Source organism: Cucurbita pepo, chromosome LG11 (genome assembly GCF_002806865.2).
Source record: "Cucurbita pepo subsp. pepo cultivar mu-cu-16 chromosome LG11, ASM280686v2, whole genome shotgun sequence".
NCBI lineage: Eukaryota > Viridiplantae > Streptophyta > Magnoliopsida > Cucurbitales > Cucurbitaceae > Cucurbita > Cucurbita pepo.
Window position 1 is genome coordinate 3,562,028 of NC_036648.1, and position 17,984 is coordinate 3,580,011.

Here is a 17,984-nt window from a genome sequence, read left to right on the forward strand (position 1 = left end):
TTTCACGGTTAGAAAAGACGACAACCATTACTTTTGTTTTTTATAATGTGGTTATGTTATAGGAATGTTGTGAGATCCCACATGTTTTAAATTCAATAGGCCGACGACAATACGTAATGGGCTAAAGCAGACAATATCGACTAGCGGTAGGCTTGGGCTGTTATAAATGATATCAGAGTCCGTTATTAGATAATATGTCAGCGAGGACACTAGTCCCTAAGGGGGTGGATTATGAAATTTCATGTCATCTTATAAATATGTAGAAACTTGTCTCTAATAAACACGTTTTAGAACCATTAAACACGTTTTAGAACAATTGGCCAAAGGTGTACTGATGGTGTATTATTCTTTCCTTCATAACAAGGAGCCAAAAAGGTATAAAAGCGAGAATATGAATATCAGGGAAAGGGCGGCAACCAACAGTTTTGTTCCATAGAGTAAGCATTTGCAGGAGCGAGCAAGGGATCTTCAATGGCTTCCCGTGGTGAAAATCCCTTGGTTTATCGTGGACATCTCTGGAACTTCCTAGAAAGGTAAAACACTATCTTGCCTTTCTTTCTCTGTCTTCTTCATGCTCATTTTCAAATCGTCGTGCACCATACTCGGACAAATCGAAGCTATACTCTCTGCAATTCTTTTTTTCAACTTAGCCGTCCTTCAATTTGTTGTACTGCAAACGATAGAGTTCGTTTTGAATTTTATTTCGTGTTCATCTGAGGCGGAGAAGTTATTGGTTGTCTTTGAATCCCAAAAACCCTTTTCAAATTTGATATAGCAAATTTATCAGCATTCTTTTGCTATTTGTTTAGAATTTGAAATTTTCTTTTAGGTATTATTTCTTTAGTTGCTTTGAACTTGAGATCTCTGGGTGTAAGTTTCATTACTAATTGTTTGCTCTTAGGATCGGTTTTGATTTGGTGATTTATTATTAATTGAAAATTGAAATCTCTCGTAGGAATGGCTTTTCTAGAGGTAAAACAGAAACTCCTACGCGAGATTGAAGATCTAGGATTCCCAAGGGCCCGAGTTGTCCGAGCACTTCATAGTACTGGTGAGAATAATTGACTGACATTCATAGGTTGAGTATATCAATCACATGCTACGATTTGGTATGTGACAAAGTAGGAGCCATTTCACTATTTTCATTTCTTCACTGAGTGTGAATGGTGATAATAAACGATTGATAATGACAAACAATTCTCTTTTACCTCTGCATTCCAAATGTACAGCTAAAGATAGATGTAAGAGGACTGAGAGCCTTCTACTGTTTATCATTCTCAGAGAAGTACTTTCTTTGTTCTTCAGGGAATGTCAGCACTGAAGCTGCAATTAATTGGCTCATTGATCATGAGAATGATCCAGATATAGATCAAATGCCCCTGGTATAATTCTTTATCTATATAGATTTCTTTACTACATTTCATTCATTCAGTTAGATTTATATTTTGATTGCATGCATTCTTAATGATCAAAGATCATGTGAGATCCCACATCGATTGGAGAGAGGAAAGAGTACCAGTGAGGACGCTGGGTCCCGAAGGGGGGTGGGTTCCGAGATCCCACATCGGTTGAGGAGGAGAACGAAGCATTCTTTATAAGTGTGTGGAAACCTCTCCCTAGCAGATGCGTTTTAAAAACCTTAAGGGGAAGCCAGAAAGGGAAAGTTCAAAAAGGATAATATCTACTAGCGGTGGGCTTGGGTTGTTACAAATGGTATCAAAGTCAAATATCGGGTGGTGTGCTAGCAAGGACGCTGAGCCCCAAAGAGGACAGATACCGGGCGGTGGACCAGTGAGGACGCTTGGTCCCGAAGGGGGTGGATTGTGAGATCCCATATCGGTTGGGGAGGAAAACGAAGCATTCTTTATAAGAGCGTGGAAATCTCTCCCTAGCAGACGCGTTTTAAAAACCTTGAGGGGAAGCCCGAAAGGGAAAGCCCAAAGAAGACAATATGCCCGAAAGGGAAAGCCCAAAGAGGACAATATCGGCTAGCCGTGGGCTTTGGCCGTTACATATCAAAATACTGTTGAAATTTTTATACGATGTCATATATATTTCATGCTTTTCAACGCTGGATTAGATTTTAGTTTCATGCTGATAAATATAACTAAGGAATGTTATGCAGGTAGCAATAGAGATTGATCTTGAATCTCCTGAACCATTTCATATCACAGAGGAAATGAAAAGAAAGGCTAAGGAACTAAGGTATGATGTCATAATTTGTTTATTGTGAAAGACTTCAATGCTTTACACTTTTTTTCTTTTTCTTTTTTGTTTAATTTAATTACTATGCCATTTTATTTCACTTTAGAGCCACCTTAAATTTAGAATTTTATAATCTGAAGTGCCTTCACATTAAGTTCTCGAATAATTCCCTGAACTTCCCTGTTATTTTTCTCTGTTTAGGGATCATGTACGGAAAGAAAAAGAAGAAGAAGAAAAAAAGTTAGAAAGACAGAGGGAGAAGGTATCACATACAAATCTGTGATTTTTCCATCTTATTCTTTTTAACTGGTTGAAGATTATTTTGTATAAATGTAGTAAATTAGCAATAATTGCAAATCAACAGAACCGGTACATGAAGAGTTGTAAATTTAGCATTGATAATGCTATGGCTTGGAAATTTACCATTATATGTGTATTACTAGATGGTATATGGCGTTTCTTGGCATGCTTTTACAAATCATTCAATTATCACCATTTTATTCCTTCACTATTTGGTGGCTCTAGTGTTGTAATTGTGGGTAACAAATTTTAAGCGTTGACCACTTGGTATGCGCAACAGTCTCCAATCATGAATATATATATTTTGATTTTGGTTCCATTTTATGTTATTTTTAAGCTTAACTGTATGTTATTTTCATCAGTTAATGCTTGCAATTTTTATAGGACAGAATTCGTTCTGGTAAAGAATTACAAGAAGCAAAAAGAACCGCAGAAGAAGCTGAACGGAAACGGTGTGTTTGCTTTATTAGTCTCGTTCTTAATTTTCTTGTGTCACTTAAATCATTGTAACTTTCTGTTTGAATTGAAAGATTTACTCTTCTTTGCTCAGCTATATAGACTCTAGGCAAGCTGATAAACAGGAGGAGAAGAGAGCAAGGGAAAAAGTTCTACAAAAACTTGAACAAGATAAGGTTGCTCTCTCCACCACTTCTTTTATCTTACTACCAATAATATATTTCTCCATGATTTATAATTAAATGGCTTATTTTTATTTCCAACATGTGATCAATTCATCAATTTTGGTTTCTGTCTGGAAATTCTGTTCTTCATGCTGGTGCTCTTTACTAGTTGTTACTATCTGGAATTACAGCTGCCTATCTGATTTTTTTGCCTTCTCTGGTTTGGAACTAAGGTTGTATACTGGTTTTTGGTCATTAGTCTCAAAGCCTTGAAGGTGATGGTTTCCCAAGTCTAAGTTTTTATCTGCTTCAAGGAGATTTCTTGTCTTCAATCATCCAAATTAAAATACAGTTAAATTACTGGTTTAATCCCTGAAACCTGAATTTTCAAGTCATATAGATCCTTGAACTTTAAAAACGTGTCTTAAAAGTTTTTAAACTTTTGACTTTGTATATAATAAATCCTTAAACTTTCAATTTTTGTGACACACCCACGCGAAATATCATTTCTTGATTGTCAGGGCAGGAAAAATATTCTGATCATTGTAATGTTTAAACCTTCTGCCAATTGCTGCTACATTGCTTGTTACTTTTGACTAAGATCATATCCTGGATAAATATCACTTCAGCTTAGGATACGTTGTATAGCTATAACTATAACAGGCTTGTTGCCAAAAAGGCTATAATTTTGTTGCTTCTTTTGAGCTAAGAGAACTGCTATGGTTAGGAAAAGGAAATTACAAAAGTTATACATTATAAAAAAATAAAAATTATGTACATCTCTCCAGATAGAAAGAAGGAGGAATAGTGGAATGCTCTCTGAAAGGTCTGAAAGCCTTGATACAAAATCTAACGCCACCGAAGCAGGGAAAAAGGATGAACTTAGATCGCAGAATTCACTGCCAGCAACTTCAGTTAGTAAAGCAGTTTCTATGAGAGAATGCTTAAGGTCTCTTAGGCGCCATCAAAAGGTAATGATATCTATGGAAAATGTGTGACTCATCTATTGATGAACCATTCTTTTAAAGTCTTATCAGTCATGATCACTGCAAAACGTCACAATTGCTAGATTAACATGCTTTCATGCTCCTAATTGTTCTATTTCTGGGTTCAAGGATGATTCTGATAAAGTGAGAACTGCCTACCGAACCCTCTTTATCTATGTCAGAAATGTAGCCAAAAATCCTGATGAGGAAAAGTTTAGGAAGATTCGACTCAGTAACCCTTTGTTCCAGGTAAACTTTCTAATCCTATATGTTGATTATGTTATGAACTCATAGTTACAACAGCATGTAAAAATTTCTACAAAAACTTAGATATTATCCACCAATGAGGTCCAAAAGTTTCTTGTAGTTCTTGGTCTTTGTTGCGTAGTAGTTTGAGCACTAAAGTAAATTAGTCTTCATAGACATTCAACTCCTTAAAATTTATAAGATCATTATGAGCATGAGCACAGGAGAGCAAGAACTGATAATTACTAATTTATTAAGAATCATGTGAGACCCCACCACGGTCGGGGAAGGAGAATGAATAATTCTTTATAAGGGTGTGGAAACCTCCTCCTAGCAGACGCGTTTTAAAAACCTTGAGGGAAGTCCAAAAGAGAATATCTGCTAACGGTGAGCTTAGGCTTGGACTCTTACAAATCATGTTTTTGGTACTCACAAGATCTCGTTCCATTTGCTCGTTTTTTTTCTCTCCCAAGTCTTCTAATTACTCATTGCAATTGAGCTTTATGAAAACTTTAGCATGAGATCCAACTAAATTTTCATTTTTGAAGCTCTAAATTAGAAAGATTAGTGTTTAGGAAGTGCAGGCATTGTTGGAAGTAATGTCAGCATCTTGTTTTGTTCTTGAACAGGAGAGAGTTGGGAGTTTGAAAGGAGGGATAGAGTTTCTGGAGCTTTGCGGGTTTGAGAGAGGAGGAGAGTTTCTGTACCTTCCCCGGGATAAAGTCGACCGGGGGGCTTTAGTCACTGCTGGATCACTGTTGAAATCTGCAATGACAAACCCCTTTTTTGGTGCAATATAATCATCAGGTAGAGCCTGTTTATTGAATTTGTTCAAAACCTTCTTGCTTTGGAATTTAAACTTGAACTTTAAAGAATAATGTGCATGTTGGATATTGTTACAAATGTGTATGATTTTACTCATTCGAACAAGATCAAGATGGATCATCCATTTAATTTAGTAGCTTTTGTAACTAGGCATATTTTTTGTTTTATATAAATAAGAAGTTGATCGAAGTATTATAGTTTTAATCAGAGAGACAAAAATTAGACTAAGAGATCTCGACCCTAAATTTGTTAAACAATCATGCTAATTAAATAGTGTAATCATTCGAACTTATGACCTCTAGAACAAATGCATATATCTCAATTATTAAGTTATACTAATGTTTTACCATTTTTGGTGATTATGAAGATATTTGAAGAAATTCTCTACAATTCTCAATCACAATTTTTTCATCCAAAAAAAAAAAAAAATTGTTTAGTCTTATCATGTAATTTTGACCTAATTGTATAATTTAAAAGCTCGTTCTACCCTTTTAATTACATTTTCATCTTAATTACTACTTATTTTCTAATAAAAAAAATTTAAAGAAAATTTAAAGATTTAACCATAAGCTAAGAAGTTGTAAGGCAAGTGGGAGCTCTCCACCATGACTCTACGGTATTTGTTTGAAGTTTAATTTTAAAACTCATAAATACTTTTTTTTTATATCGACGTTTGTCCAATTTTTTTCAGCAACCAAATAAAAATATCAACATAATCTTCATCACTACAAATTTGGTAACCCACCTATTTTCTTTCGTATAATCCACACACTCAACTATTTTTCTCATTTCTTCTTGATACAACGAGTATATCAAAAGGATGGAAGAACGAGAGTAAAAACGTACTAAATGGAAAGAAGAAAAAAGTGTTTTGAAAATTAATTAAAGAAGATGAGAGAGAAAATAGAATAGGAAGGAGATGTAAATATATTTTTAACCTTTTGTTTTAGTTATTAATTTAAATTAATGAAACTTTCATACACTCATTAATGATAATTATATATATATTTTTTTTAAGTTATTTCATCAATATATTGTAGTTTTTTTTAAGGACGTCTAAGATAAAATTGTAAAAGTTGAGGGACTGGTATCTGTCTACCTCGAGCTAAGTTCATAACTAACTTGAGCTCAGCCGTTTGGATTCGATTGGATTGATGCATTACAACAATAAATCACAACATTGTTAATGCCCTGATTTACAGAAACAGGATTTATCGATCATGAATGATTAGCAGATAAGCACACACAAAGATCCAGATTATACATACCATAAATCCACGAATGCAACCAGAAATGCACGCCAAGAGAAATTCCTGGTCCGAGACATTTCCATTGCTCGGTCAGCAGAATCGGCTTCAATCGCTTCCTACTCGACTCCCTTCCTCTGTTGTCGGAATGACTTCTGCAACCGACGCCGTCATTCCCCCTCGACCGGTCTTCCTCGGCGTCAACGCTGGCACCGCCACCGCTCACGCAGGTTTTTCCTTTTCCTCACTCCTCTGTTTTGACTTACCGATCGATATTGTTTTCATTTGATTTTATTGCGTTCTGGGTTCAAATTGGGATGCATTTGAAGTCTGCATGTGCGGTGTTGTATGGGTTTTTGCACTCGAGGATGATGGATATTCATTGTCTGTTTTGGTTCTATGTGCTATGAAATGTGAAGGGTGTTGAACAGTGGGTGAGTTTTTTTTATCTTATGTGGGTGATCAACTGGAGGTTAGTTAGCAGCCGTACAAGTCGTTGATTGGAACTTTGTTGGCCAAGTTGGGGTGCGAGAGAAAGTGTTATAAGTAGAGAGGACAGTTTTGGCTAGATTTGTTGTAATAGCCCAAGCCACCGCTAACAGATATGGTCCCTTTTTGTCTGTTATGTATAGCCATCAGTTAGGAAGAGGTTTCCACACCTTTATAAGGAATGCTTCGTTCCCCTCTCCAACTGATGTGGGATCTCACAATCCATCCCCTTGGAGGCTAGCGTCTCTGTTGGCACACCGCTCGATTTCTGGCTCTAATACCATTTGTAATAGCCAAAACCCACCACTAATACATATTGTTCACTTTGGCTTGTTACGTATCGCCGTCAGTCTCATGGTTTTAAAACCCGTCTGTTAGGGAGAGGTTTCCACACCCTTATAAGGAATGCTTCGTTCCCCTCTCCAACTGACGTGGGATCTCACATGTGTACCAATTTACTCCTAGTTTGCTTGGTTGGGGACTCGATTGGCTGCTTCCCAACAGTTGAAAAGTACATAAAATCTTATTGTTGGCTTGTTTTGACTGCTTAAGATTAACTAGTTGTTAGTTTCAAGGGGTTGTGAGATAGTTGGCACATGAGTTAGATAGATAGTAGTTTGTATGCTATCCTAGCTGAGGCGGAAGAGAGCGTATTAAACATGTAAAAGATTAGCGAATTTGGATAGTAAGTAGATTCTGGGATTACTTTGTGGAAGAGCTAAGCATCATGAATATATCCTTGTATGTTTTGTTTCCAATGAACAGTAAAAAACTAAATAAAGTTCACGTTTTGTTGATCTTCCTGTCCAAATTCTGGTTCCTCAGATTTCCTTCTTTGACTGTTGCAATTTATTATATTGGAGTTCTGTTTCAGGTATTTTTGATGAGAGTGGGAAACTTTTGGGTTCTTCTAGTAGTCCAATTCAGATTTGGAGAGATGGAAATTGTATTGAGGTAATGTTCTTCTAGTAGCCCAATTCAGCTTGCTTCTGCCCATATAACAATGATGATCGTTTGTATAGCTGCCTGCCCAAAGATTGTTGGGCTTGCATGATTATTTATAAGCTTTCTATTTCAAACCAGCAATCCTCGACAGATATCTGGCATGCAGTCTGTGCTGCAGTAAGATTAGCATGCTCCAAGGCGAACGTCTCAGGGGAGGAAGTGAAGGGTCTTGGATTTGCTGCTACCTGCTCTCTTGGTCTGTCTGTTATTCGTCGGTCATTTTATCTTTCTCTATTAAAGAATGACCAACTCACTAGATAATATTCGTCGGTTTGTTTTCAGTTGCGGTCGATGCTGATGGTTCACCAGTTACAGTATCTTGGAGTGGTGATTCAAGAAGAAATGTAATAGTGTGGATGGATCATAGAGCTGTAGAGCAGGCTGAAAGGATCAACTCTTCCAATTCACCAGTATTACAATACTGTGGTGGATCTCTTTCCCCTGAGATGCAGCCCCCCAAGGTACTCAAATAGATGTTTGATCCTTTTTTTGTGCTATACATATTTGCTTAAAAAAAGGATCCATTTTCATTTATTTAGTGTAAAAGTATATCTGATATCTTTGCTCCCTGAGCTTTGCACCAATGCACCCACATCCCCATCTTACTTAGGGTGTCTAGTTACAAATGTTGGAAAACATTTCTCTCGTACAACAAACTCTAATGATCATCTTGGTTAGATTTTCTTAGTGTAATAAATGCTTTTATAACATACTAAAGCGAGGAGAGAATATGTGAGATCCCACATCGGTTGGAGAGGGAAACAAATCATTCTTTTATAAGGGTGTGAAAACCTCTTCCTAGTAGATGTGTTTTAAAACCTTGAGGGGAAGCCCGGAAGGGAAAGCCCAAAGATGACAATATCTGCTAGCAGAGGGCTTGGGCTGTTACAAATGACATCAGAGCCAGACACCGGGCGAAGTGTTAGTGAGGAGGCTGGCACATCGATTGGAGAAGGGAAGGAAACGAGTACCAGCAAGGACATTAGGCCCCGAAGGGGGATGGATTGTGAGATCCCACATCGGTTGGGGAGGAGAACAAAACATTTTTAAAAAGGGTGTGGAAACCTCTTGTTAGTAAACGTTTTAAAACCTTTTGGGGAAGCTTGGAAGGGAAAGCCCAAAGAGGACAATATTGGCTAGCGGTGGGCTTGTGCTGTTACAGAATAAACGGACCCTTTGAGCTCGATTCTCACAGTTTCACTTTCTACTTCTATGTTTTGTATGCTTGTGTTTGACAACTGAGAGAAAGTGCAAGATACACCTTTTATTACAGATGCAGTCACTTTCCACTTTTTTTTTTTTTCTTTTCCGTTTCCACTTTCTACTTTCATGTTCTATAATCTGATCTTTGACTATTGAGATGAAGTGCATGATATGCCTCTTTTCATAAATGTGTCATGGAATATGCTATGATACAGATTATTCTTGCAGCTTCTCTGGGTGAAAGAAAATTTACCAGACACATGGTCAATGGTGTTCAGGTGGATGGACTTGAGTGATTGGTTGTCATATAGGTAAAGAGACTGCCAAACCTCTTGAAATTTCAATATCTTTCTTACCTATATGGTCAATATCTGCATGTTCTAGGGCAACAGATGAGGATACACGCAGTCTTTGCACCATTGTGTGCAAATGGAACTACCTTGGCCATGCACACATGTCACAGTACAACGAAAAGGATTCCCGAAACATGGAAGCTTGTGGATGGGATGATGATTTCTGGGAGGAAATTGGATTAAGAGATCTTGTTGATGGTCACCATGCCAAAATAGGTCTGAATGAATCACTTGGAAATATATCTTGGTTTTGAGTGTTCTTATTGATGAAATACTTAAAATTTCAACATCGTTTTTCACTGACGTGTTCCGAGCGCAGAACTATCTTGATTTATTTCTTGTATTAAGGACTCGTTCGTACATCCATTCAGAAGAAATGCAAGTTTCTCTCTGATAGTTTACCTTTTGATTGCAAGGGAAGTTTCTTGATTGTACAAAGTTAACAATGTATAATGTCATTAGGAAGAAGTGTAGCATTCCCCGGTCATCCCTTGGGTTCTGGTCTGACTCCAGAAGCTGCAAAGGTAAGAAATATAGTACTCAAAATTTTGACTTGGTTAGTAAATTCCATATTAGCAAATATGCATGCATATTCAAGGGGAAAGGAGAAAAGTTTCAACTTGATTGAATCGCTTCTTTCTTCATGCTTATCAGGAAATGGGTTTGGTTGCTGGAATCCCTGTTGGTATTTCATTGATTGATGCTCATGCAGGTGGAGTTGGGGTGATGGAAAGTATACCTGTGCAAGGTTCTAATTCTAAAGGTTGTGGCTCATCCAATATATGTTCATCTTTTTTTCCTTAGTGTATTTCATTCATTCATATTGAAAATAACTATTCTAGAATTCGATAAGGAGACGATATTGCATCGTATGGCGCTGGTTTGTGGAACATCTACCTGCCATATGGCTGTCTCAAGGGATAAACTCTTTATTCCTGGTGTTTGGGGACCGTTTTGGTCAGGTATGATTGAAATTAATTCCAATTTTTTGTCAAATTTTTCATTTTGAATAGTAGCCTGGTAAGGAAGAAAGGGGCAGGTGGACTATGTTCTAAGTTCTAACTGGCACGATCAAAATGCTTGTACTATCAAAATGTACATGGATATGTTCTGTGCCAATTACGATCCCATATCGGTTGGAGAGGGGAACGAAACATTTCTTACAAGGGTGTGAAAACCTCTCCTAGCATATGCGTTTTAGAATCGTGAGGCTGACGGTGATATGTAAAGAACCAAAGCGGACAATATCTGTTAGCAGTGGGTTTGGGCTGTTACAAATAGTATCAGAGTCAGTCATCGAGCGGTGTGCCAACAAGGACGCTAGGCCCCTGAGGGGGTGGATTGTGAGATCACACATTGGTTGGAGAGTGAAACGATGCATTCCTTATAAGGGTGTGGAAACATTTCCCTAGTAGACGCATTTTAAAACCGTGAGGCTGGCGGTGATATGTAACGGGCCAAAGCGAACAATATTTGCTAGCGGTGGACTTGGGCTATTACAAATGGTATCAGAACTCGTCACTAGGTGGTGTGCAAGCGAGGACGCTGACCCCTAAGGAGGGTGGATTATGATATCCTACATCGGTTGGAAAGGGGAACGAAGCATTTCTTATAAATGTGTAGAAACCTCTTCCTAGCATACGCGTTTTAAAACCGTAAGGCTAACGACGATACATAATGGGCCAAAGTGGACAATATTTACTAGCGGTGGACTTGGACCGCTACATATTTGTTATTTTGTAGTCATTGCTGCTGAGTTTAATTTACTAAATAAAATACCTATATAATCGCATGATTGCCATAAAAATACATACATGATACATGATTTTCTAAAACGACAGCGATGGTACCTGAGTATTGGCTCACTGAAGGTGGTCAGAGTGCTACCGGTGCTCTACTTGATCACTTAATTCAAAATCATGTCGCCTCTCCTCATCTTTCAAACTGTGCTGCTTCGCAAAGTATGACGTTTTTGTTATTATATTTTGATATTAATTTGTGTACTGTGATAAAGTAGGGTAAATATCAATGATTGTGTCTAATCTGGAATGTTCTATCTCCTCTTTTCCTTCTTCTTTTTGTCTTTTTAATCTTTCAGATGTCCCTGTGTTTGATATTTTGAACAAGTTGTTGGAGAGTTTGATGGTTGATCTAAAGAGTCCATTTCTTGCTGCTTTGACTGAAGATATACACATACTTCCTGATTTTCATGGAAATAGGTGAATGGATGACTGAATCATTTGCCCTGTTCTTTTTGTTCCTTCCCCTTCTAGAGATTGTCAAAACACTTCATTGCATCATGGATTAGGTCTCCCATTTCGGATCCGAAAGCCAAAGGAGTGATCCATGGTTTAACACTTGACACAAGTGAGCAAGAGCTGGCTATCTTGTACCTTGCCACAGTTCAGGCTATTGCATATGGCACTCGCCATATTGTGGAGCACTGCAATTCCCATGGTCACAAGGTATGGTGAATTCATCTGTTTTCTTTTTTTAAGACAAATGGGATTGGATAGCTGTAACGGCTCAAGCCTACCGCTAGCAAATATTGTCTTCTTTGAGCTTTCCCTTTCAGATTTCCCCTCAAGGTTTTTAAAACGTGAATGTTAGGGAGAGGTGTCCACACCCTTATAAAGAATGTTTCGTTCTCCTCCCCAACCATTGTGGGATCTCACAATTCATCCCCCTTTGAGGCCCACTGTCCTCGTTGACACTCGTTCCCTTCTCCAATCGATGTGCGACCCCCCAATCCACTCCCTTTAGGGCCCAACGTCCCTTTTGGCATACCGCCTCGTGTCTATCCCCCTTCGGGGCTTAGCCTCCTCGCTGGCACATCTCATGTGTAACGACCCAAGCCTACTGCTAGCAGATATTGTCCTCTTTGAGTTTTCCCTTTCGGACTTCCCCTCAAGGTTTTTAAAACGCGTATACTAGGGAGATATTTCCACACCCTTCTAAAAAAATGTTTCGTTCTCCTCCCCAACCGAGGTGGGATCTCACAATAGTATTAAACTAGTTGCGGCGATCTCTTGTTGCGTTAGAAAGATCCTCTTTTTTTCAATAAATTCTGAGTTTAGACACCCCACCATCCCTTTGATGTAACCTGATCAGATCCTTATTGACTGCTACAAATAAACTTATTTCATTCTCTTTACCCACTGAATGCTAGCACTTTCTGGTGGGTTGAAACGGAAAAGAAAGGATAGTTACAAAACTCATTAGAAAGAGCTATCCAACTTGAAGAATTGATATCTCTATGCAAATGTTGTGTGTGTCTTTGAAGGGGTTCCTGGGCAAAAGTTAAATATCTGTCTCAGCATTATGAACTCTATAGTTTATTTCAAGTATTTCTCCTTATTTTTGTTCCTTCTCCTCCGACAGATTAGCACTTTACTTGCATCTGGTGGCCTTTCAAAGAATTCATTGTTCATTCAAGAGCATGCTGATATTACTGGTTGTGCTTCACCTCTCCTCCCTCGATATGATATTTTCTAAGATTTTCTTCTATGTGCATCCTTCAGAACTAAGCATTTGGACTGTTTTTTCCAGTAGGTTGATATCATTTAGATCTTACACCTTGGTAACTTTGGTGATTGAGCAGGTTGTCCTATTATTTTACCTCGGGAACGCGAGTCCGTGCTCTTAGGTGCAGCCATTCTTGGAGCTGTGGCTGCTAGAAAATATTCTACTTTGCAAGAGGCCATGAAAGCTCTGAATGCTGCTGGTCAGGTATGCATCAAATTGTTCTTTCCTGTTTTCCCATGATCTAATTCAGGGACTAGAGTTTACCATTAAAATTTTGCTTCAATTGGCAGGTGATTTATCCGTCTACAAACCCGAAGGTGAAGGTATACCATGATGCCAAATACCGAATTTTCCGAGAGCTTTACGAGCAACAGTTGTCTCATCGCTCGATAATGGCACAAGCTCTGTCTTAGCTGGTGTCGATCGGTATCGTATTGCAAACGTTTCCTTCTTGTTATTATTCCATTCGTTTCTTCTTACGTATTTCTTTCTGTCTTCTGTCAAGCTCTCGCTTGCTTTGCTTCATCATCTCCTGGCCTTGCCTTTCTGGAGATGGCTGGACAGAATGAGAAGTGAAATAAGGAAACATTTTCACAGTTCTGATATTGTCACTGTCTATATAGATTAAAAAGTCAATAATTTTTTATATTAGAACTTTTTGGTTATTAATAAAGCTCTTAATTATAATATTTAAATCACTAAAATACTTTTTTAAAATAATTTCTGCTTTATTTGTTTGTTTTATTTGGTTCTCGTTATAATATTTGAATCATTAAAACGAGTTTTTTTAGATTCACTCCATGTTAGTCATGAACCCCTGAAAGGGCTACCATGCTAGTCTCTTGGAGCAAATAGGATGATCGGACCGAGGGCAGCCCCCTCTTCCCCTCATTCTGCTTTCCCTAATATAAACCTCGAGTCATGAAAGACTTTCTGACTCTGCCTAGTCCGATCGCCCTATACGACTGGCACAGCCAAAAGGCGAAGAAAAAAAAAAAAAATCTAAACAAATACCCCAATTCAAGAATGGAAGACATCTAAATTCCCTACAAACATTCAAAGTCCAACCCTAAGATTTTATATCATACAAAGCCCTCCATTTATGAAGAAGTACAAACGCAAATCAGCACCACAAACACAGACTTCCAAAACTCGTATATTTCATAACTCAACACCGGAAACATCGACTTATTAGCTCCACCGACTTACTAACCCCGACTTCATAGCCCAACTGAGGCACTCCTAAGTGCTTGAATTTTAAGATAAATCTCTCCCTTCCCCCTTTGCAACTAAAAGAATCTTCTGTAATTTGCTTTGGGGATGGATGTTTCCTACCTGATATTGTAATTTCATTCATCAACAAATTTGTTTCTTCTCAAATGAAAAGATACGAAAAGAAATAACTCATCACCTGACAATCATCAATCTCCGTCAATAAAATTTCAATGAACAGAAAAAATGTAGCCAGTTTGTGGTTGATACTACCTTCCTTGCTGTTGATTGTACTTCTCTCGCAGCAGCAGCATTACAAATCTCTAGATATAAATTCAAAGGGCCCATTCTTTTAACAAAAAGAACGTCACCCGATTCATCTCTAACAAATTGTCGTGTATCTCATTTCAAATCTAAAAGAAACGTCTCAACCAGGTAACTGGGTGCTAAATCCCCATTGTTCCAGATTAAATAAGGGGAAAATGAAGATTAAATCAAGCCCATGTGAATAGAGATGTGTACATGTTTTGCATCGACGTCCCGACTCCATTACATGTAAAGTCCTTCTGGAACTCCCTCTTTCTTTTTGAACATAACCTTATCTTTTGCTTTCTTAAAGTCTGCATGAGTCACCTGAAGAACAAAGCAAGTTATCACACGTTGATCATGAAGCCATACTATTATACCAGTAATTAAAGAACTATGCATACAACAGGAAACCCTCACTGTTTAGCTACCAATTTTCAGATATTGGTAACTTTATCGCGAGCTAAAATGCACTGCATGTATAGCTAGAGGAGAAAATTCTTGTTCAAGTTTATTAGTTGTTATGTACAATAGTATTACCTTCATTCTACGTTCTCTTAGAGCGAGCAAGCCAGCTTCGGTGCAAATTGCTTTGATATCAGCCCCAGAAAATTCGTCTTTGGTCATTACAAACTCTTCTAAGTTCACATCCTCAGCTAGTGTCATCCTTGATGTATGAATCTAGATTTTATGAACAGCAACGTTAATAAAACCATATGATAAAAAAAATGGTCGATTGCGATCAAAGTCTCATTCAAGGGTACGGGTGGTTGTGGGCAAGAGGGTATTTGAAGCACCTGAAAAATGCGTCTTCTTGTCTTTATATCTGGAAGGGGAAATTCAATTTTTCTATCTATTCTTCCAGGTCGTAAAAGGGCAGGATCGAGGCTTTCGATTCTATTTGTAGCAAGAATCACTTTAACATCTCCTCTTGAGTCAAACCCATCCAACTGGTTCAGCAATTCAAGCATAGTCCTTTGAATCTCACGCTCGCCACCAGAATGAGCATCATACCTAGCCAACATATAAATACGTGCAATGCAATAAGGAATGCTGCTTGCATACAACATAGAAAATGTGTCCCAAGAATTTTCATTAGAATGAGCACCTCTTTGTACCGACTGCGTCGATTTCATCAATGAATACAATTGATGGGGAGTGATCATCTGCAACTCTAAAGAGTTCCCTGACCAATTTAGGTCCATCTCCCAAGTACTTCTGGATCAATTCACTTCCAACTACACGCAAGAAAGTGGCTGAAGTGGAGTTTGCCACTGCCTGAACACAATCAAGTTACAGATAAAGTCAAGCACAGCCTATGCAGCAAAGACTTTGCTGTAAATTCATAAACTAAAAGTTGGACGTCGACTTGGTGAGCAAATATAGAACTTCTAACAACCATTTCACTAGCGTGAGTTGGAATAAACATTACACCGTTGCTAAATCAATACTCGTCCTAATTTCCAGAGTAATGCAATTTCGTGTGTGTGTGCGCGCGTTGCTAAGTTAATAGATACCTTTGCGAGCAATGTTTTCCCTGTCCCGGGCTCCCCATAAAGTATAACTCCTTTAGGGGGTTTAATTCCAATGTCTTCATATAACTCAGGATGAGTAAGAGGAAGCTCTACAGCTTCTTTAATCTCCTGGATCTGAGCATCTAAACCACCAATATCAGCGTAGGATTCCAATGGAGCCTTCTCAATCTTCATAACAGATACCATGGGATCGACCTCGTCTTGAAGAAGCCCAACAACAGAAAGAACCTGAGTAAAGTGCAAAAAACCATCCACATTTCACAAATCAGAAAGTAATTTTCATCAATATTGCACTTCACCATAGACAAAATCCAATTTTCCCAGCAAGGAGTCATCATAAAACTTAATCTAGGGCTCATTTTTCGTTCAAATTTTCCCGAAGCGAACAAACCCTAACCCGATATTGTTCTCCTTGAGAAATTGATATGATTACATATTAAAAATGCACGAACAAGAAAAATGCAGCAGCTCAATAACCTAGAATCGAAGAATTGCGAGAAGTAAACAGACCAATTGCAAAAATCCATCTCAAAAATGCAGATTTATCCAACTCCTCGACGTTTTCCAGTTACAGAAACGAAACATTGCCAGATTAGGTACTGTAACAAAACCTACCTTGTTGTGCATAAGAATCGCACATCCAGGCTCCAGTTGGTCTTTGTCAACAAACGACAAGATCCCGACATAGTACTCCGGACCGACAGACGACGACACAATCGCATGATTCTCGTCAATCAGCTCCTCCAGATTCCCAACGCTCATGGGCGACCCACGAAGGTCGTCGACCTTAGATCTATCTTCTTCATTCTTCTCCTCCTGGGGCTTCAACCGTTCCTGATTGGTAACAAACTCCTCCTCCATGAGCAAATAGTCCTTGACTCGATCGAGCTTCAGAAGGCGGAGCTTGCACTTGGTGTGTGGAGTGACCGTCGGTAGGCGGGAGGCGGCGTCAGGACCCTTCTGCTTCCGCTGCTTGCGGCCGACACGCGACGGAGGCGCCGCTGGCTCGAACTTTTTGTCCTTCTTGTTGGGATCATCTTGCTTGCGGTCGCCCGGAAGACCACCCTGCTGGTTGAGTCCGCCGGGAGTGCCTTGACCCATGTTTGGTGAAGTGAGAAGAGAGGTGAAAAGGCAAGGGAAGCTCGATGTGAATGTGAATACTACTGAGAATGAATAGAATGTTGCCCAAAAATCTCTCCTTTTGGACGGCTTTTGAATCAACAATTATACCACCAAACTAAAACTATATTACATTATATGTATAATTATAAACCACATCATTATCAAATCGACTATCTTATATGCAATGTCGTAGAGATGTTCACCGAGTGATGACGGAAATGTCTTATATTAGGATTTGCATAGAGATTCCAGTTGTTTTTTCTTAAATTCGAGATCTGCATCACTTTCATACACGTACAACTTACTAATCGAGTAGTACTTTCCATACTCCCTAGTCTTCTTAGGATATGCATTACTTTCGCACACCCTCTCCAACTGACGTGGGATCTCACAATCCACCCCCTTGGAAGTCAGTGCCCTCGCTGGCACAGAGTGTCTAGCTCTTATACCATTTGTAGCAACCCAAAAATCGCTAGCATATATTATCTGCTTTGGTCTATTACGTATCGTCGTCAGCTTTACGATTTTAAAATATATCTACTAGGGAGAGGTTTCCACACCATGTTTCGTTTCCCTCTCCAACCGACGTGGAATCTCACATAAATAGTCATTCATATTATTGCTTTATTATAAAGATTTTAGATATTAAAATGAAAGTTGTGTGTCATGTTTCTTAAGCTATGAGCTTGTTCTTTTGCATTTCTTGTGTTTATATTTGCATACTAGAGTCATTCAGTCCAAAAGAATACATCTATATATTCCTCTACTGGCATTGGCACTCGTTTCTTTCTCCAATCGATGTGGG

At 38.5% G+C, this 17,984-nt stretch overlaps 3 protein-coding genes across 6 annotated transcripts; 2 read left to right on the forward strand and 1 right to left on the reverse strand.

The window, feature by feature from the left end:
* Positions 1-403: 403 nt before the first annotated feature.
* LOC111805354 (UBX domain-containing protein 1-like) lies at positions 404-6,469 on the forward strand. 4 transcript variants are annotated; one of them, XM_023690407.1, is made up of 11 exons: positions 404-533; positions 956-1,051; positions 1,306-1,382; positions 2,126-2,205; positions 2,407-2,467; positions 2,890-2,957; positions 3,056-3,137; positions 3,914-4,096; positions 4,241-4,360; positions 4,987-5,164; positions 6,385-6,469. In XM_023690407.1, exons 2-10 carry the CDS (start codon positions 958-960, stop codon positions 5,155-5,157), a joined length of 936 nt encoding a protein of 311 aa, XP_023546175.1. In that variant the 5' UTR covers positions 404-533; positions 956-957; the 3' UTR covers positions 5,158-5,164; positions 6,385-6,469. The 4 variants fall into 4 exon arrangements, with proteins under 4 accessions (XP_023546175.1, XP_023546173.1, XP_023546174.1 ...); XM_023690405.1 differs by lacking the exon at positions 6,385-6,469 and having other exon boundaries at positions 4,987-5,287; XM_023690406.1 differs by lacking the exons at positions 404-533; positions 6,385-6,469 and adding an exon at positions 557-733 and having other exon boundaries at positions 4,987-5,287.
* On the forward strand, positions 6,398-13,693 carry LOC111805352 (FGGY carbohydrate kinase domain-containing protein-like). The gene is made up of 15 exons (XM_023690403.1): positions 6,398-6,659; positions 7,793-7,872; positions 8,002-8,119; positions 8,206-8,384; positions 9,355-9,437; positions 9,511-9,695; positions 9,942-10,003; positions 10,134-10,242; positions 10,322-10,441; positions 11,321-11,440; positions 11,578-11,698; positions 11,788-11,944; positions 12,861-12,933; positions 13,081-13,208; positions 13,295-13,693. The coding sequence occupies exons 1-15, from the start codon at positions 6,464-6,466 to the stop codon at positions 13,415-13,417; spliced, it is 1,854 nt and encodes a 617-aa protein (XP_023546171.1). The 5' UTR covers positions 6,398-6,463; the 3' UTR covers positions 13,418-13,693.
* Positions 13,694-14,408: 715 nt separating this feature from the next.
* On the reverse strand, positions 14,409-17,265 carry LOC111805353 (26S proteasome regulatory subunit 4 homolog B-like). The gene is made up of 6 exons (XM_023690404.1): positions 16,673-17,265; positions 16,040-16,285; positions 15,631-15,800; positions 15,320-15,536; positions 15,063-15,203; positions 14,409-14,849 (listed from the first exon to the last, which is right to left on the reverse strand). The coding sequence occupies exons 1-6, from the start codon at positions 17,156-17,158 to the stop codon at positions 14,766-14,768; spliced, it is 1,344 nt and encodes a 447-aa protein (XP_023546172.1). The 5' UTR covers positions 17,159-17,265; the 3' UTR covers positions 14,409-14,765.
* Positions 17,266-17,984: the final 719 nt, after the last annotated feature.